This window comes from Camelina sativa, chromosome 20 (assembly GCF_000633955.1).
Source record: "Camelina sativa cultivar DH55 chromosome 20, Cs, whole genome shotgun sequence".
NCBI lineage: Eukaryota > Viridiplantae > Streptophyta > Magnoliopsida > Brassicales > Brassicaceae > Camelina > Camelina sativa.
The window spans coordinates 18,527,048-18,546,968 of NC_025704.1; the positions used below are offsets into that span (position 1 = coordinate 18,527,048).

At 34.8% G+C, this 19,921-nt stretch overlaps 3 protein-coding genes and 1 pseudogene across 5 annotated transcripts; 2 read left to right on the plus strand and 2 right to left on the minus strand.

Annotated features, from left to right (window-relative positions):
* Nucleotides 891-1,322, plus strand: LOC109131214 (annotated as a pseudogene).
* On the minus strand, nucleotides 3,357-6,086 carry LOC104772640. Its single transcript, XM_010497231.1, has 6 exons — nucleotides 5,283-6,086; nucleotides 4,930-5,217; nucleotides 4,448-4,795; nucleotides 4,150-4,354; nucleotides 3,757-4,065; nucleotides 3,357-3,694 (listed from the first exon to the last, which is right to left on the minus strand). The coding sequence occupies exons 1-6, from the start codon at nucleotides 6,084-6,086 to the stop codon at nucleotides 3,357-3,359; spliced, it is 2,292 nt and encodes a 763-aa protein (XP_010495533.1).
* On the minus strand, nucleotides 6,781-7,708 carry LOC109131215 (uncharacterized mitochondrial protein AtMg00810-like). Its single transcript, XM_019241904.1, has 2 exons — nucleotides 7,702-7,708; nucleotides 6,781-7,292 (listed from the first exon to the last, which is right to left on the minus strand). The coding sequence occupies exons 1-2, from the start codon at nucleotides 7,706-7,708 to the stop codon at nucleotides 6,781-6,783; spliced, it is 519 nt and encodes a 172-aa protein (XP_019097449.1).
* LOC104771178 (probable protein phosphatase 2C 73) lies at nucleotides 7,961-18,601 on the plus strand. 3 transcript variants are annotated; one of them, XM_010495662.2, is made up of 7 exons: nucleotides 7,966-8,058; nucleotides 15,861-15,951; nucleotides 16,668-16,992; nucleotides 17,202-17,501; nucleotides 17,635-17,752; nucleotides 17,897-18,120; nucleotides 18,278-18,601. In XM_010495662.2, exons 3-7 carry the CDS (start codon nucleotides 16,747-16,749, stop codon nucleotides 18,488-18,490), a joined length of 1,101 nt encoding a protein of 366 aa, XP_010493964.1. In that variant the 5' UTR covers nucleotides 7,966-8,058; nucleotides 15,861-15,951; nucleotides 16,668-16,746; the 3' UTR covers nucleotides 18,491-18,601. The 3 variants fall into 3 exon arrangements, with proteins under 3 accessions (XP_010493965.1, XP_010493964.1, XP_010493963.1); XM_010495663.2 differs by lacking the exon at nucleotides 15,861-15,951 and having other exon boundaries at nucleotides 7,961-8,058; XM_010495661.2 differs by lacking the exon at nucleotides 7,966-8,058 and having other exon boundaries at nucleotides 15,675-15,951.

Consider the following 19,921-nt stretch of genomic DNA (forward strand, 5'->3'; position numbering starts at 1 on the left):
TTATTCATTTTGTATGAAGTAAAAATTGATTTTGGAAATAGATATATGTTTGAGTTATGCTAAAAATACTAAAATAATTAATTAAAATGAATTTAAACAAATCATTATGTCATTTTAAGAATGGTCCTCAATTAATATTTTTCATATTTGTAATTTATTATATGATTATTTAAGAAATTTATATTGTCTTATACAATGTATTCATAATTTTATCATTTAAAAAAAAAAATATATATATATATATATATATATAATCATTTACATATCATATTTGACAACAAGAGAACAAGTTGTAACGGTTCATAAAATATATAAAAATACGACTGTAGATTGCATCTATTCATTTTTCAGAAATTAAAAAATATTTTACGAAAAATTATGACGAAAAGACAAAGATTAAAGGTTACATTGAAAAGATGCGAACGAAAGGCAGTTAATCGAAACGCATAAAAGCAAACAAAATAACACGACTGCAATGTAATCTCATGGCAGTTAATCGTAAAAATTTGTTTAATTTGATGTGTGTAGCATTGTTAATTACTTATTTAATTATATGTGAAGGTAAGATTATTTTTAAAGAATATCTTTCAATAAAGATATAAAGAATGTTTCAAAAATTTGTATATTTTTGAAATTTTTATTAAACAGTTTAGAAATCCCAATAGTTTAATAAATAAATTTAATTAAAGAATTTTTGTAATGAATATTTTACTAAAATGAGTTCTTCCGCGATATCGCAGGGCTCCATACCTAGTTATAATTAATGAAATATATGGAAATCAAATTCTATATAATAGCCCTGAACCTTGTTTTACACTAATTCTTCTCAAATCTCGAAGATTGTCCTTCTTTATTTTCTCTCTCTCAAGAAACTAAATCTTCCTTTGAGAGAACAGACCATGTTTAAGAAAGCCTCCGAGCTTTCAATCCTATGCGATATCGAAGTCTGTGTTATATACTATGACCGTGACGGAGAACTCGTCAAGACATGGCCGGAAGATCAATCCAAGGTTCGAGACATGGCGGAGAGATTCAGCAAACTAAACGATAGAGAGAGACGCAAGAAAAGCAGAGACCTTTCTCTGTTTCTGAATAAGAAGACCTTCAAAGACAAGAAGACATCTTTTGATATCAAGGACAACAAATTCTCTGAGAAAGTATTGGAGATGGAGGCTTCGTTAGAGATTGCTCTACGGGTGTTATAAGATAAGCTTCTTTGGTTACAGAACCAGACAAAACCCGATCAGAACCCTATGGTGTCTTCTGCCGGCATCTTCACAACAGATCCATCATTGATGAGCAGAACAGAACAGGACCTATAGACGCCATCATTGACTCAACAACATCAAAGCAAAGTTTCAGTGTTTCTCTATAACCATGACAACGGTAGCTTCTCCCAACTCCCTCACTCTGTTTCTAGCTTTGACCCATCGATGAGTACGGCTTCACTTGGGGCACAAGGACTTTTGAAAGCAAGAGTCGATAACCCTAGTAAACGAGAAGAGATGGTGGCTTACAAGGATAATTTCATCTTATTGTTGCTTATTACATCACATAGTCTTTATATAGACAAGTCTTAGGTTGACAAGATTAGGATTGTTCCCTGACAAGTGTCATCATCTGCAGAGGATTGCAAATCCTAGAGGAGCGAATCTGTTCGCAGTTTGGAGCGTTGTGTGAGCTGTAGAGTGAGCTGTCTGCAATGGTTTGACTGTACAGCAAGGTGCACATGGTTCTGCTTTGTTACCGTTGCAGAGCATTTCTCGACTTAGAATCTTAATGGGCTGGACAACCTTGACGAGGCCCACCTTCTTACCTTGTTGGACCGAAAAAACAAGAGCAGTGTTGTTATGCTTTACACCCNCCCGTCAAACTTTGTGTGGGCGGTGAGACTACACCAAGTTTGAACTTGAGATCATTGAACATCGGGATTGGTAAGGACTTTGTGAAGATATCTGCCAATTGATGAGCAGATGGAATGTGGTAGACCGTCAGTGACCCTTCTGCAACCTGTTCTCTCACATAATGATAATGCGTCTTGAAATGCTTAGACTGTTTGTGCAGAGTGGGATTTGCAGAGAGATATACCGCGGACAGATTGTCACAGTACATCTCTGGGACTTGAGAAGAAGGCATGCCAATGTTCTCTAACAGATCTCTTATCCAGTTTACTTCAGCTGCAGTGTCGGATAGGCAGCGGTACTCTGCTTCAGTGGAGCTTCGTGAGATTGATGGTTGACATTTAGCCGACCAAGAAATGGTATTTGAGCCAAGAAATGTGCAGAATCCTCTTGTGGACCGACTAGTACTTTGACAGCCACCCCAATCACTGTCACTGTAGGCACGTAAGGTATAATCAGTGTTTTGACTGAAAGAAAGACCATGATCAATGGTACCTTTGATGTATCGAATAATCCTTTTGAGGAGACTGAAATCTGCCACTGTAGGTGAGTGCATCCTTTGACACACCAAATTGACTGCGAATTGAATATTCGGTCTGGTCAGAGTGAGATATTGCAGTTTGCCAGCTAAACTTCTGAAAAAGTTGGATTATCGAACATGTCCTCTTGTCCTTTGACTTTCTGAAGTTCCAATAGTAGAGGTGTTGCAGCAGGAGCAAAATCAGTCATTCCTGCAGCAATAAGAAGATCCTCCGCATATATGTGTTGATTGAGAAATAAATCGTCAGAATGGTAGTGACATTTTATCCCGAGAAAGTAACTCATCTTCCCCAAATCTTTCATACGAAATTCTTCACTTAGTTCTTGGAGAAGCTTGTTGAGCAGCTCCGGATTGCTCCCTGTCAAGATTATATCATCAACGTAGAGGAGCAGCACAATGATGTCATTACCTCTGTCATAAACGAAGAGTGAGGGATCCTTCAAACTACATGTAAAGCCAAATTTTAGAAGAAATGTGCTGAACTTGTCGAACCAGGCACGTGGTGCTTGTTTTAAACCATATACTGCTTTGTTCAATTTCCACACATGAGATGGATTTTCCTTATCTTCAAATCTAGGTGGTTGTCTCATGTAGACTGTTTCTGTCAAATCTCCATGCAAAAAATCATTCTTAACATCAAGTTGTTTCAGGGGCCACTTGTGAACTGTTGCAGCATGAAGAATGAGACGCACTGTAGCAGTTTGTACAACTGGACTATATGTTTCAAGGAAATCAACTCCCTCTTCCTGATCATAACCTTTTGCCACGAGACGTACTCTGAGTTTATCCAGGCTACCATCAGCATTGATCTTTGTTTTAACCCACCTGCAGCCGAGAACATTCATTACTTCTTCATGTGGAACCAAATCAAAATTGTTAGTCTCAACAAATGTTTCTACTTCTTCTCCCATTGCTCATATCCACCCCGGATGTTTGAGAGCCGAAGCTACCGTCTCAGGTTCCTGAACCGGTGTTTGAGTGATGGTGAGAGCATACTTTGGATTAGGTTTCCGTACACCATCTTTCCCTCTTGTGATCATAGGGTGCTGATTAACTGTTAGAGCGACAAGTGGAGGAAAATCTGCTTCTGTAAATAAGGGAGCTTGATCTTCATGCAGAGACTCATCATCAGAATTTGTGTGTTCATGAGCATCATCGCCTGAGATAAGAGCAGGATCCTCAACAAGATCAGTGTTGTTCTGTTGTTCGACAATTGCAGGTTGAGGAGACTCTGAGGCAACCGAGCTTGGTACTACAATCTCATCATGAACGTGGAAGAAGTGTCAGGTTGCTGCACTGGAGTAGACTGAGAACCACATTGCCAAGCCGACAACAATGGTGTTGTTGCTGCAGGGATTAAAGCCGAGTACTCATCGACAAAGGGATAAGCATTTTCATCAAAAAGAACATGTCTACTAATATAGACACGACCAGTAGGAGGGTAGATGCACTGATACCCTTTGTACTTCTCATTGTAGCCGAGGAAAACACATTTTAAGGATTTGGGATCAAATTTATTGTTCCCATAAGCACGAAGAGTTTGATAACATACACTGCCAAAAACTCGTAATGCAGAATAATCTGGTTTTTGTGCAAACAGAGCTTCATGTGGACTTTTTGAGTCTGAAAGCACCGAAGAAGTTAGTAAGTTACTCAGATAGTTGGCAGTGAAGAATGATTCAACCTAGTACTGTTGTGGCACTTTACTCTGAAACATCATGTTGAGACTCAACTCTGTTAAGTATCTATGTTTTCTTTCTGCTAAACCATTATGTTGAGGGGTATAGGGACAAGAGATAAATTGCTTGATTCCACAGTTTGCAAGATGATTGACAAATTGAGAGTTAACAAATTCACCACCACCATCACACTGAAACATCTTGATTTTCTGATTCAGCTGATTCTCAACAAACTTTTGAAACAACACAAAAACTGAGTAGAATTCTTATTTATTCTTCAATAGATAGAACCAACAAAAGCGAGAGTAATTGTCAACAAAGATAACATAGTATCTAAACCCCTGAACAGATGTGATTGGAGCAGGTCTCCACAAATCACAATGTATCCTCTCAAGAGGTTTACTAGCTACAAAAGTAGAAGAAGAAAAAGGGAGTTGAACACTCTTTCCAAGTCTGCAAGGTTCACACAGCTTGTTGGTGCGCTTGTTTATTGAGATAGCTTCAGCATTAGATAAGATTTGTAAGACTTCTGCACTTGGATGCCCCAAACGTTTGTGCCAAACTTCATCACTAGCAGCCATTTGACGAGTCGAATAGAAAGAACCAAACGCAGGATTAGCCAGAACATAGTGGTCCTTACTCTGGTTTCCGGTTGTGAGGAGCTGTTTGGTATGCTTATCATTTACATGCACACCATCAGAGTCAAATTTAATAGAACAAGGGTAGTCGCCACAGAGCTTTGAAACGGACAACAGAGACTTGGTATTGTTAGGACTGACTAACACATCATTAAGAGGAAGAAAAGTACCTTATACAGTCTGCAGAGGAATCGAACCAATATGCGTATAGGTAAGAATTCACCATTACCAACCATTACCGAGTCATGACCTTGATATGTTTGAGCTTGTTGTAGGTTTGTTGTAGAGTTGGTGATATGAGCTATAGAGCCACTATCCGGTAACCACTCAGTGCCAGTGTGTTGTTCTCCATCAGAAATACGCATAGCAGCTAAAGCAACAGGCAGTTCTGGCTCCGGAAGAGACTCATTGTATCGATTGTAACACTTGAAGGCACTGTGTCCATACTTCCCACATATCTGATAAGTTGGTCGAGAGGAGACATTGGATTGAGTACTCTGACCACTTCCATGCTGCTGAAAACCTCAACCTCTGGTAGAGTAATTTCCCCTGCCTCTGTAGCCGCCTCTAGATCCTGAACGACCTCCTCTGGTGTTTGAACTACCTCTATCGAAGTAGCCTTTTCAGTTTGAAACGCCAAGTGAGGCGAAACCACATGCGCAGTGTTGTAAGTTTTCAGCTTATCATCAAAAGAGATGACTTTAAACACAACATCTTCATAGCAGGGACCAGGAACCGAATCCATAGAGTGTTCAATAACAGTAGTGACCGACTCATACTCCTTACCAAGGCCAGTCAGCAAGCCATGAATCTTTTCTATATCATTCATAGGGAAGCCAATAGAATCAAGTTGGTCATAGATCTGTTTCAGTTCACTAAGATACTCTTCCATTGTTCTTCCTATTTTAAGACAGTCTCTCAAACGGTTCTGCAACTCAAATTTCCTAGTAGTAGACACCCTATTTAACTTTTTAGCTAGAGCATTCCATACCTCATAAACAGATTGCATACCGTATACTGCCCGCAAAGCTGGTTCCATAAGCGAACCAAAGATCCAGGCCATGACCAGCTGGTCATTACGAACCCACTTCACAAATTCTGGGTTAGGCTCTTCAGAGGGACCTTCAACTCCAGCAGGACGTGTAGTTGCAGGTCGAGTAGCAGCATGACGTGTTATCGAACCATTGACGTATCTGAGTAACATTTGTGGTGAGAGGAAGGATTTGAATTGAGTCTTCCATAAGAGATAGTTGGACTCTGATAGTTTGAGAGTCACAACTTGAGAAATACAAAGAGGAGAAGAAGAAAAAGAATCTTCTGGAGCCATAGATCGTATTACCAGCGCTCTGATACCATGAAAGGAAGAGTCGATAACCCTAGTAAACGAGAAGAGATGGTGGCTTAATAGGATAATTTCATCTTATTGTTGCTTATTACATCACATAATCTTTATATAGACAAGTCTTAGGTTTACAAGATTGGGATTGTTCCCTGACAAGTGTCATCATCTGCAGAGGATTGCAGATCCTAGAGGAGTGAATCTGTTCGCAGTTTGGAGCGTTGTGTGAGCTGTAGAGTGAGCTGTCTGCAATGGTTTGACTGTACGGCAAGGTACACATGGTTCTGCTTTGTTACCGTTGCAGGGCATTTCTCGACTTAGAATCTTAATGGGCTGGACATCCTTGACAAGGCCCACCTTCTTACCTTATTGGACCGAAACAACAAGAGCAGCGTTGTTCTGCTTTACACCCCCCNCCCCCCCCCCCCCTCAAACTTTGTGTGGGCAGTGAGACTACACCAAGTTTGACCTTGAGATCATTGAACACTGTGATTGGTAAGGACTTTGTGAAGATATCTGCCAATTGGTGAGCAGATGGAATGTGGTAGACCGTCAGTGGCCCTTCTGCAACTTGTTCTCTCACATAATGATAATGCGTCTTGAAATGCTTAGACTGTTTGTTCATAGTGGGATTTGCAGAGAGATATACCGCGGACAGATTGTCACAGTACATCTCTGGGACTTAAGAAGGAGGCATGCCAATGTTCTCTAACAGATCTCTTATCCAGTTTACTTCAGCTGCAGTGTCGGATAGGCAGCGGTACTCTGCTCCAGTGGAGCTTCGTGAGACTGATGGTTGACGTTTAGCCGACCAAGAAATGATATTTGAGCCAAGAAATGTGCAGAATCCTCCTGTGGACCGACTAGTACTTTGACAGCCACCCCAATCACTGTCACTGTAGGCACGTAAGGTAGAATCAGTATTTTGACTGAAAGAAAGACCATGATCAATGGTACCTTTGATGTATCGAATAATCCTTTTGAGGAGACTGAAATCTGCCACTGTAGGTGAGTGCATCCTTTGACACACCAAATTGACTGCATATTGAATATCCGGTCTAGTCAGAGTGAGATATTGCAGTTTGCCAACCAAACTTCTGAAAAAAGTTGGATTATCGAACATGTCCTCTTGTCCTTTGACTTTCTGAAGTTCTAATGGTAGAGGTGTTGCAGCAGGAGCACAATCAGTTATTCCTGCAGCATTATGGTTTATGATTAACTCAGATTCTAAACAGAGCCGTTGGTCCGATTGTCACAAAAAAAGAAAAAAACGGAGCTATCGGATCCAAGGTACATGTGAGTAGATGAAAAAAAAAGAGAGATGAGAGGAGAAATGAGAGAAAATATAATATATTCTATATAGGTACATGTGAGTAAAAAAAAAAATTACAGGATAAATATTACGTTATTGGACAAAACCACTAGGTAAAAGGTTGATATCATATGAGAGTGCGGTTCAATACATTATCCAGCAATAAAATCTGCAAATTCTTTTTTTTTTTTACTTTTAAGAAAAACCGCAAATTGCTAAAAAAAAATTTTGATTGGTGACAAAAATCGTTTTGTGTGGTTTTCACTTTCCAATCCCACTTTTATAAGTTACCATTCATGGCATTTAAGCATGAACAGTGAAGTGAACACGTACGCAATAGAAAAACAAACCGACCACATTTTGACTCGTTGTTCTTGCCCGGTTGCCCCTTGACCAAGGTAATTACCAAATCATGATTCGTCGGTACCAACAAACAATCATGTGGTTTAAGCTCTTTTGTCGTTTTCCCCCCCTAATTTTCTTTGCTTTTTATTACCTAATCCAGAAGATCTTTTGCTTCTTGATCGTTTCCTTCTCTATTGTATGTTGTTTTATAACTGTAAGCTCAAATTAGTTTCTGGTTCAACACCTACAACTTTGTCGAGATATACACGAGATTAGATTCAACGGAGCTCGGGTTCAACTCAGGTAAGTTTTTTTTTCATCATCTCTCTTCAAAGCAGTGCCGTGCTCACATTTATGGAGGCCTAGGGCAATTTTTTTTGTTCACTTTTGTATATTTATTAGTAAATTATTTTAATATTAAATAAAAATAAAATGTTAATAACAAAACCAATAATATGAAAATAAAAATTAAGATCATTTTTTTAACTCACAATGTTCTATAGTAATTATCCACATGTACTACTTTTAGTCATTCTTTGTTTAAATACTTTTTCTTGACTTATGTTGTTATATATTAGTAAGGAATTTATTGAAAATCTCAATAAAACTTAAACTATTTTTAATATATACAATTTCTAATAAAAAATTTCCATTATTAAAACCAAATTATATTAACTTAACTAAATATAAGCTTACTTTTTATATAAAATGTGGCCTAAAATTTTAGTTTTTTTTTTGGTGGCCTGGGGCATTTGCCCTTTTTGCCCAAGGGTAAGCACGGCTCTGCTTCAAAGTTTGTTTTGATGTTTTGGTTTGTGTATCGAGTAAACCGAACCCAACGCAATCTCAGTTTCAATTTCATGAAATCGGTTTATTGAACCGATTCTGGAAAATATCACCTCAAATTCATTTCATGGGTGTATAATACATTATTATAGGGCTTATGCTAATCTAATGGGCTTTTCTGCTCCAAGATCATGCAACATTCGGGTTTTCTTTTTTTACCCCAGAAATCAGTCAATGTAAAAATTAAAAAAAAAATCAGTTAACAACAGTCAAAATACAACATAAAAAACTCACTCAACATAAAAACTCAACGTAAGAACTCTTTTCACAAAAAAAAAAAAAGTTAGTTTCCTATTTGTCCACCACACCAAAACTGTATAACAACAGTTTTCGGATTGACCAATCCAATGCTGAAGAGTTATATATCCATGTAACTTTATTCACATTGTTTTTTCTTCCAATATCTAGTTTATCGTATATATATATTTCCGTTAATTAGTAAACTATAGCTAGTATTTTTCTCAATCATCGAAAATTTCAAATACGAATCATTATTTTAGCAGGAATTTTTTTTTAAAACCAAAAAAGTGTTCCCTTTGAAAATCTTTAAAAGGCTGTGATGAGTCTCTCTACTTAAGACTTGAGAGTGACTTAGCCGGGTGAACCGCCTCTCATGTACCATGTGTGTCCTACTAGAATGTAACGTTTTATCCAAAAGGTTCTGAAAGGTTGTGCTCGCGAGTGGGCCCTGCGAAAACCGAATTCATCATAATCAACTAATCATGCATGTGATGGTTCTAGACTAGGTTCAGTTGCCGAACTGTAAACTTCCCCACAAAAATGGGAACCGATCACTAATCGAGGCTCTCTCTCCGCTCACACGGCCACACCAAAAAATTCTCTTGGTGGAGTGGCTAGTGAGTCTCTGTTTCTCTCATCACGTGTTCATGCATAGGTCATATGACTCATTACCACGTCGGCTCAGATCTAATAAGAACACCGAACACGTATTCTTTTAGTTTCACAAGATTTGAAAGATACGGATATCTTTTGGTCTATGTTTAGTATGTTACTGTTTTTAAATACACACTAGGCTATTTGTTTATGAATAAAAAAACTGACACAAAATATTTTTTTAAAAATCTTTAAATGTGCATTTAAATGGTTTGAAAATTCAAATTCCAACCTGTCGAAAACCCCTTTCTTTATTTACTACAATCAAAACGCCAAAAGATTATTAAAAACAGAGAAAAAGATTTGATGTTTGTTGCATGATTGTTGCCGACATATTGGGGATTCATTTCATCCAACGAATACACAAAACAGAAGAATCAGTGTTTCTTGTTTTCTTATGCGTGTTCTTTTAGGTCCCACTACCGTCACAAGCGGTCAGAACCACAGTCCCCACAATTGTCCCACTGACTTATTCCCCTTCTCGAGTAATGTGAAACCCGATGGGCGATGATAGAGAACCTTCAACGTCCAATTTCGTCACGGCGTCTAACTATTATTGCGACCTGTCACGTTACGGTTTCCAATTTCGGTTCATTCCCTTTGAGATCCAAACCGGAATATAGTAGTAAGCGAATCAAAAATATCTTTGATTAGACCGGAATATAGGACTCATGATGATATAATAACGAATCGAACCAAACCAATCAACTCTTTTTTCGTGAGCTGTCTATTGCATATATTAACACTTTGTAAACGTTCAAACAACAACATGATATTTGATGCATTGTTGTTTGAGATATTTCTATGTGATTCGATGATTATTTATATAGCTTTTTGAAATAGTACACTAAATCGATGTTAATCTATTAATTATATAGATATATGCACCTTTTATAAAGTATATTACTTTTATAGTTTCAATGATTTAGGTACAATCAAACATGGCCCATTTCACATGTCCAATATTATATGATTGTTTTTTTGTATACTTTATGTAAAACTGTTTATCTATACTTTAGGTTCCCTTATGTAAAACGTGTACGCGCGACCTACGTACTTTAATAGTATGCATTTTGCATTACTCAAATTGGCTTTCTCCATTAGCCTTTTTACCCATTTAAGTAAGTACTCTCAGTTGGTTTTTTAATTAGCAATTGTATGTTCGCATGTTGAAGTTAAATGATTACTAAGCCAATACGTTTATATATTGTTACTATACTAGCGTGCAAACCATTCAATTCGATTTTTTATACATAAAAAGATTAAGATAAATTGGCTCTTTCAAAATTCGAATAACTTATGCAAATGATTAGTTCGAATTATTCGTTTTTGAGTTTGAATTCAATGATTTATCTCTGAAAGTGATATTTTTTATTTTTACTTTTATTTTTCTGGTAAGTTTTTTTATTTTTTAATTAACTGTTGAGAATGACATACTTATTTAGATGTTATCGTTATGGTAAACCGAATATAATACTTATAATATAGATGTTATCGTTATGTTAAACCGAATATAATACTTATAATATAGATGTTATCGTTATCGTTTTATTCTTATCAGTGGTGAAGTTTGAGTTGTCAAGAATTGGTTTTGTCATTCAATATCCTCTTGGGCACACAGTCTAGACTTACAGAGATATAAAATGAATGTACATATTGGTATATGAAAATTAGTTATTAAATTATTATTTCAAAAAATACAAATATATAAGACGAAACATTATTATATATATTTAAAACTATATGGTTTACCAGGCGGCCGGTGCATGAAGGTGGAGATGTGGAAATGTCAATGGTATAGAACTATTTTTGGAATTGCTTAGAACTATTTCTTGGTCATGTGTCCTCTTTTTTTTGTTGGGTATAGGTTTTAGGTGTAAGTTGGTAAAAACATTATTAGAAAAATGTTTATGTTTTGTAAATTATGACTTTTTGGAAGACAATTGATATACTCGAACAATAGAGTACTAAACTTTAGTTTCAATAGATCTCAACATTTATGAACAAATGCCTGATTGCTAAGAAGCTAGGCATGCTTTTGTAGCTTTTTGCACACAAAAAAACCCATGTTTTTGTAGCCACTATAAATGGATTAAATACTAAACATATATGGTTTTCAACCAGTAAATATAAAACGAATCTTGATTTCAATGTAATATCTAGGAAATTTACATCTTATGGCAAAGAAAAATTTTTATTTATGAAAATGACAAGATGGTGCTCGAGTTATAGAGACAAAATTGAGTGTAAGTGGTTTTAGACGATTTTGTCATTATCATTAACAGTTATGGGACCGTTGATTTATCAATGTACAATGTTATTTTTCAATATCGACTTCTAATTTATGAAATTGATGTTGATACAACCAACAAAAAATACATAGTTTAAGTAACATAAAAATCGGAATTTTTTTGTAAAACTTTGATATATCAAAAGATTTTACTTATTTTTATATAAATGGATGCTTTATTATTTAAAATTCTGTATAATTATCTAATGTATTAAATATTGATATATTTATAGCAGATACTATATAAATATATATATATATATATATATTTAAACTTCGAGATTATTTTTTTATTTTAAAAATTGATATAGAGTCTGCATGAATTTTTACTTGTATTGCTTGTTATTTCTAGCAGTTTTTTTTCTTTAATGGTCTTTTTGATTGATTCGCCAAGTTATAGAAAATAACTTTAAACGTTGATGAAAAATTCTGATGGAATTACAATTACCAGTATTTTGTTGATGCAAATAGCAATGCTTGAGTTAAGAAAAAAAATAACAATCAGTGGCTTCTTCTATATTAGACTTTCCTAAAAGTTAAATAGAGCATTATTGTCAAGTCATTTCTATCGGCTCCATGCTTTTTCTACCCCTCTTATTTGGTCGGTAGTCAAAATCCATATCCAAATATAATCAAAACTTTAAAATATCTTAACTAATTTCTAGTATCTTTTTATAAATTCACCGAATCCTATACAAAATATTTAGATCATAAAAAGACTGATATGTAAAAAAAAAAAAAAAAATTCACTATATTGCAGTAAATATTATAACACTTTTTTCTCTTGTTTTCTTGTACCACTTATTTTTGGTGACACTAGTTTTAGACCATGTTTTAGAAATTGCTAGATGCTAATCGGGCGATCAGGGTAGGCCTAGTGCCTAACAAGAAAATAGGGAATTAAGCGGAGATTAATCAGAGACTAGTTTTAGGGTTATTTTGTTAAATTACTAATAAAATAAAGATATATATTATTAAGTATATGTATTAATTCTGTTTATGTTAAAATAAAAATATCAAATAAAATATAAAACTATAGTATTTTCTTTAAAATTACTGTAAACATATAAAAATGTAATTTTAAAAGAAAATTTACGATTTTCATTAAAAGTTTGTACATTAGTTATTGTAAAACATCATAAACTCTTAATTTAAATTTTTAAACAACAACAACAAAATTTGATTTATATTCGGCTCTAAAAATAATCATTATATACACAATTAAGCGGGAAGTAATCGGATTAGATGGGTTATAATCAAAGTAGACAAGTATAATTAGATAATTGATGTTAGGCAGGGATTAGTCATTAATCGAGGCAGAGAGGGTGGGCCTAGCGATTTTGTGCAGCGTAATCGGTGCTAGGCGGGGATTTTTAAAACAGGGGTTTTAGATTAGTACTGTTATTATTTTATTTATTTGTTTGATAACCATAGTCTTAATCCATGTTCTAAAAATCCCCGCCTAGCACCAATTACACCCCGCAAAATCGCTAGGTCCACCCTCTCTGCCTCGATTAATGACTAATCCCCGCCTAGCATCAATTATTTGATTATGCTCGTTTAATTTGATTATAACCCGCCTAATCTGATTACTCCCAACTTGATTTTGTGTTTATCTATTATTTTTGAGCCAAATATAAATCAAATATTTTTGTTGTTGTTTAGACATCTAAATTAAGAGTTTGTGATGTTTTACAATAACTAATGTACAAACTTTTAATGAAAATTATAAAGTTTTCTTTTTTATTTGATATTTTTTTTAATATAAATAGAATTATACATAGATTTAATACTATATTATTTATTTAATAAAATAACCCTAAAACCCCTGTTTTAAAAATTCCCGCCTAGCACCGATTACACCCCACAAAATCGCTAGGCCCACCCTCTCCGCCTCGATTAATGACTAATCCCCGCCTAGCATCGATTATCCGATTATGCATCTCTAGTCCGATTATTTTCCGCTTAATTCCGCTTAATTTTGTGTATCCCAATTTTTTTTAGAACCAAATAAAAATCAAACATAAATATTTTTGTTATTTAGGCATTTAAATTAAGAGATTATGATGTTTTACAATAACTAATGTATAACTTTTAACAAAAATCATAAAATTTTCCTTTAAAATGATGTTTTTATGTGTTTACCATAATTTTAATGACAATACTATAGTTTTATATTTTATTTGATATTTTCCTTTTAATATAAACAGAATTATACATATATTTAGTATAATATATTTTTATTTTATTGTTAATTTAATAAAATAACCCTAAAACTAGTCTCCGATTAATTCCCGTTTCATCTCCGATTTTCTCGCTAGGCGCTAGGCCCACTTCGACCGTCCGACTAGCGCCAGTGATTTCTAAAACTCCCTAGTCCCCGATTAATCCCCGTTTAATCTCTTATTTTTTCGCTAGGCCTAGACCCACTCCACCAACTGATTAGCCCCTAGCGAGTTTTAACATGGGTCTTAATGTATGATTGTATTCTTTACCGCAAAGCCTACAATTCATTTTAATAAGAATAAGGCATCTAAATCTGAAGGTGATCGTAGAAGATTTTATGTACTTAATTACAAAATTAATATAATGAAACTGACCTTTGTATATGCAGAGTGAAAGTTATACAATTTAAAAATTACAGTAGTATGGGATATTGACCTATAAATTTTGTTTGGTTGGAAAAAATAATTGATAATAATTTATTATTGGTTTTTGATGTGTGTAAATTTGATAATATTTTATTCAAACGTATATAATACATCAACTATGCTCGCGTAATTAAATATACTCACTCCCAAACAATATCGTGTATATTTTACTTTAGATTGATGTCGTTAACATGCCAGAGTATAGTTACCACGATAATCATATGATGTAATGCCATATAAAAAAGTAGCAATATCTTTCATAACAATTTTTTAAAATAAATAATCCCTAATATCAATGATAACATTATTATATACTGTTTTTTTTTATCAAACATTATTATATATGTATGATTGAATTCTCCAACTATCGAATTTGATTTTCTTTACTTGCTTGCCCAATTTTATTGTTTTGTATCTTTCGCTTACCTAATTTTATGCTAATTAAGAACATTTGTTCTTGCTATTATTCGAATAATGATTAAACACACAACATAATTTGATAAATAGTTAAAGAACACATAACGGAACTGTTGACATTCTCTACGGTACGGATAATGCTAAAGATGTATATCACTTTATCTTACGCATAAATAAAAATTACGTAAGTTTGACTTCTGCAATTGAAGAAAGAAAAAATACCAGTTATAAAATAAGTGAAGAATAACAATAATATAAAATTATCAGAAAATATTTGATTATTATTCTTGAAGAACTGTAAATTTTTACTGATTTTTTTCTTTTTTTCTTTTTTTTTGGAACTGCTTTATTTGGCCTTTGATATAACGATTGGGACACATCTAGCCAGCCATCGCATAACCCATTTCATCATTTACACATTTTCTGATATTAATATCTTTATCATATAAAATGTACAATCAAATCTCGACACCATTTTAAATTGTTTAAGTTCTTTATGTTTGTTAAAATTTTATAATATCTCAAATTAAACAGTTTGAATTTGAGATAATTGTTTAACTTCTTAGTCGACGCTGTTTCTTATATTACATATATAATATTGTTCAAATCAACCAATTTAAATTTTAAACTGATTTCCTTTGAGAAACATATATAAAAATCATCATAATCAACAAAATATCGTGGAGAAATGTAATTATATTGAATAATATTTGTGGTACATTTGAATTTATACATAAGCTACAAATATCTTGGAGAAACGTAATAATTGAATTATATGAATTTTTTAATATCAACCACAAAAGACCAAACCGAAGACGATGTCGTGCTACTTCTTTGTCCTTTCTCCTACCACAAGATTAAGAAAAAAAATGAACAGCGATCGGAAAAAACGTACCAGAAAACTTTTAATTAAAAATTCAATTTCATTCCTTAATTGTTTCATTTAAATCTCTTTGGAGCATTAAAATGGATTCTGATATATTGTTCTCTCATCGATGCTCCATTAGCTAAATCTTCTTCACCGTTGAGGTGTTACGTCAGCTTTTTCCGACCTTACATCATACCTCCGGCGCTTCATCCTTACGTGACATTTCAAAGGTCCCTCTATCTTTCTCTATCTTTATACATCTATTAAGAATCTGATTGAGAAAATGAAGATCCAAATGAAAGCTTAAGAGACACCTTTCTTGGGGTTCTTCTACTTTTTTCTCAGTCAGTAAAGATTTAGAAATTTTATCTTATCCAATGGTTATAAAAATCAGAAAAGCTTTAAACTTATTTTTGAAGCAAATTTCTGTGGAGATTAAGTGTGTTTGCTTCTTTTACCCTTTTGGGTATTCATATATTAATATATAGTATTAAGCAACAACATGCTGAGAAAGTTGTGTTAGTTTTCCTGGAAAAAGCAAAAGAGAAGAATCTTGGATTCTTGCAACTTGTTTTTTCATTTCCTTATTAAGAAATATCTCTAGATGTGTTTTCTATAAACAGAAACTCGATTTCCCTTCACGTCAAAAAACATTTTTTCTCATATTTATATCACAAAGATAAATCTCAGAAACTTGTTTCAATGGAATTCCATGTCATACTTATGAATATTCCACGAAAGTGTAATTTTTTTTTTTTTTTGGTAGTCTAGATTCATAACACTATGACTCATCTTCTTACGTTTAAGTTTTACCCTCTGTTTTTTCCCCGCAAATCTGATTTTTTTTTTGCTACTTTTGACATTATATTATCTCACCCTAAACACGTTTACTATATATCCAAGTTTCTAAACAATTTCTTGTTTCTCGTTTTATCTTTTTTTACAGATTCAGGATCAGGTCAAGCATAACAAGAAAGTTAAGGTCGTTATTTCTTGATATTTTCATCTTTCGGGGTGATTAAAAAATGGGGCATTTCTCTTCGATGTTCAATGGGTTAGCTCGAACATTTTCGATAAAGAGAGTGAAGAACAACAATGGAAACAGCGACGCAAAGGAAGCTGCTGATGATATGGCTAAAGACGCAAAGAAGAAAGAACTGATTCTGAAATCCTCTGGTTATGTTAATGCACAAGGTTCTAATAACTCGGCTTCTATTTTCTCTAAACGCGGCGAAAAAGGCGTTAACCAGGACTGTGCTCTCGTTTGGGAGGTACATTACTACCCTCTTAAGTTAGTATTTGGTGTTTTCTTTCTGTGTTTGCTTTTGTTTGTTAGTTTGCTTGGTTCTTTTTGATGTTAGCAACTCAACAGCAGCTAGATTTTTATAATGTGTTATGCTATTTACCACGTTAATGAGTATATTTATCTTATGAAAAAGTACTTATTTTTGTAAGAATCTCGTTTATCTTTTGTAAATAGGGATTTGGGTGCCAAGAAGACATGATTTTTTGCGGGATATTCGATGGACACGGTCCATGGGGTCACTATGTATCCAAACATGTAAGAAACTCAATGCCTTCATCGCTTCTCTGCAACTGGCAAAATATTCTTGCTCAGGCCACACTAGATCTCGAAGGCTCTAATAAAAAGCTCTCGAGATTCGACATATGGAAGCAATCTTATCTCAAAACATGTGCAACCGTTGATCAAGAGCTTGAACATCACCGCAAGATCGATGCTTACTACAGCGGCTCAACATCTCTAACAATTGTCAGACAGGTAAGACTTAATATGAATAGTTTCCTATTGTTAGTTACTTAGTTAACTCTTTTGAGAATATATATATATATATATATATATATATATATATATATGTATGTTCACTGATTAATGGTATTTTTGGCATATATAGGGTGACGTTATTTATGTAGCGAATGTAGGCGATTCAAGAGCAGTACTAGCCACGGTTTCGGACGAGGAAAGCTTGGTTGCGGTTCAGCTCACCCTTGATTTCAAACCGAATCTACCACGTTAGTTTTCTTAATCCCTCTTAAACTCGGATTCCATGGTCCTAGAATTCAGAGTAGCATACAAAATATGAATCTTATTGTGGTAAACTCTTGATTCCTAATTCTTGAATTTGTTTTGCTTTGAAATAAAAAAAAATAAAACAGAGGAGGAGGAGCGGATACTTGGATGCCAAGGGCGGGTTTTCTGTCTAGAAGATGAGCCTGGAGTACACCGTGTGTGGCAGCCGGACGCAAAAACACCGGGGCTCGCAATGTCGAGAGCATTCGGTGACTACTGTATCAAAGATTACGGATTGGTCTCAGTCCCTGAAGTCACTCAAAGGCATATCTCTACTAAAGACCACTTCATCATCTTGGCCAGTGATGGGGTAAATACTTACAAACCTAATATATATAGGTTACAATCATCTTTACAATATTGTAAATACTTACAATCATCATCCGAGTTGTACACACTCCTCATTTATTTATTCATCAGCAAAGTTATTAACCAATCTTTACCTTTATTTGGATTGAATATAACAGATATGGGATGTGATCTCTAACCAAGAGGCTGTAGAGATTGTTTCCTCCACGGCTGAGCGGCCAAAGGCGGCTAAGCGGTTAGTAGAGCAAGCAGTTCGGGCTTGGAAGAAAAAGAGACGAGGAATCTCCATGGACGATATGTCTGTGGTCTGTCTCTTCCTCCATTCTTCTTCATCTTCATCTCTATCACAACATGCCACGACTTTTAAGTAACACTTTGCCTTGTATATAAATAGATCAGCGATAGCCTTACGTTTGTGACATTCATCTTGAAGTTCGAAATGCGTTTTTTGGTCACAGCCATCATGACATGAGTTGATTCAATTGTCTCAATGTCTCATTGTTTGTAAGTTGTGTTGATACCCATAAAAAAAGTTGATACCAAAAGAAAGAACGTAACAATGAATTAAGTAAACCATAAGAAAGAAAAATCCTTTTCAATTAAAATGGGGTTTAGTCCATTATTAAACATTCTAATGGACTAAAGTAGTTCTGTAATGTTGGGTGTCTCTTTTTCAATTAGTGGGTTTGGCTCAATTTAGTTTCGTTTCCGCTGCGTGCAATTACGTTACAAACTTATCAGAGATAATATAAGCTCTTCTGTGCTTCCATCTGAAGTTTTAAGTCAAAACAAAAATAATGTCACGAACTCTTTCATTATTTTTGTTTATAAAGTGCAGATCTAACATTTTAAACTTAAAGTGCAAATCTAACATTTTAAACTTAAAGTGCAAATCTAATAAGCAGCTTCAGTTCCCCACTTGAAAAAATCCGGTTTAATTTTAGCGTCACCAAGGCTAAATTAAGGTCAGCTTGTTCGAGATATGACATGATTCTCATTTAAAGCATAATATTTGATTGATACTGTTTTAGGAAGTGTCTGTAATTAGCTTAACTTAGTATCTTCTCTACCTTCGTGTATAAATATCACAATGTACAAGACTAATGAATATATCAAGCATTCATTCTTTTTATAGTATCAGAGCTATTATCGATACCCTAAATTTTTTTTTTTTCGGCTGCCTCCCTTCTTCTTCTCTTTCTTCTCTATCGCTTGTTCTTCAGTTCTCAGCCGCCTATAATCATGGCCACTCTTGATGTTGTTGACACCAATCAACCCCTTCTCAACATCAATATGGTGAATGTCACAAAACTCACCTCTCACAACTTCATCACTTGGAGTCTCCAAGTGCACTCTCTCCTTGATGGCCACGATCTCGCCTGTTATGTCGATGGGCCATGGCACCAAGCCTGCTCCCGACTCTACTCTCACAACTGATGGTCAGTCTCGACCGAACCCAGCCTTTGCAACATGGCGCCGCCAGGATAAACTAATCTATAGTTGACTCCTTGGTACTCTCTCCCCTTCTATTCAGTCCGTCGTCTCCAAGACCACCATTGCCGCTGAGATGTGGAAAAAGCTCGCCACCACTTACGCAAATCCGAGTTGGGGACACATCCAGCAACTTCGTCTCCAACTCAAACAATTTTCCAAAGGTACGAAGACCGTTGATGAATATATGCAAGGTCTTGTCACCCGCTTTGATCAGCTCGCACTTCTTGGTAAACCGCTTGAACATGAAGAGCAGATCGAACACATCCTCACTGGCTTGTCCGATGACTACAAGTATGTTATTAGCAGAT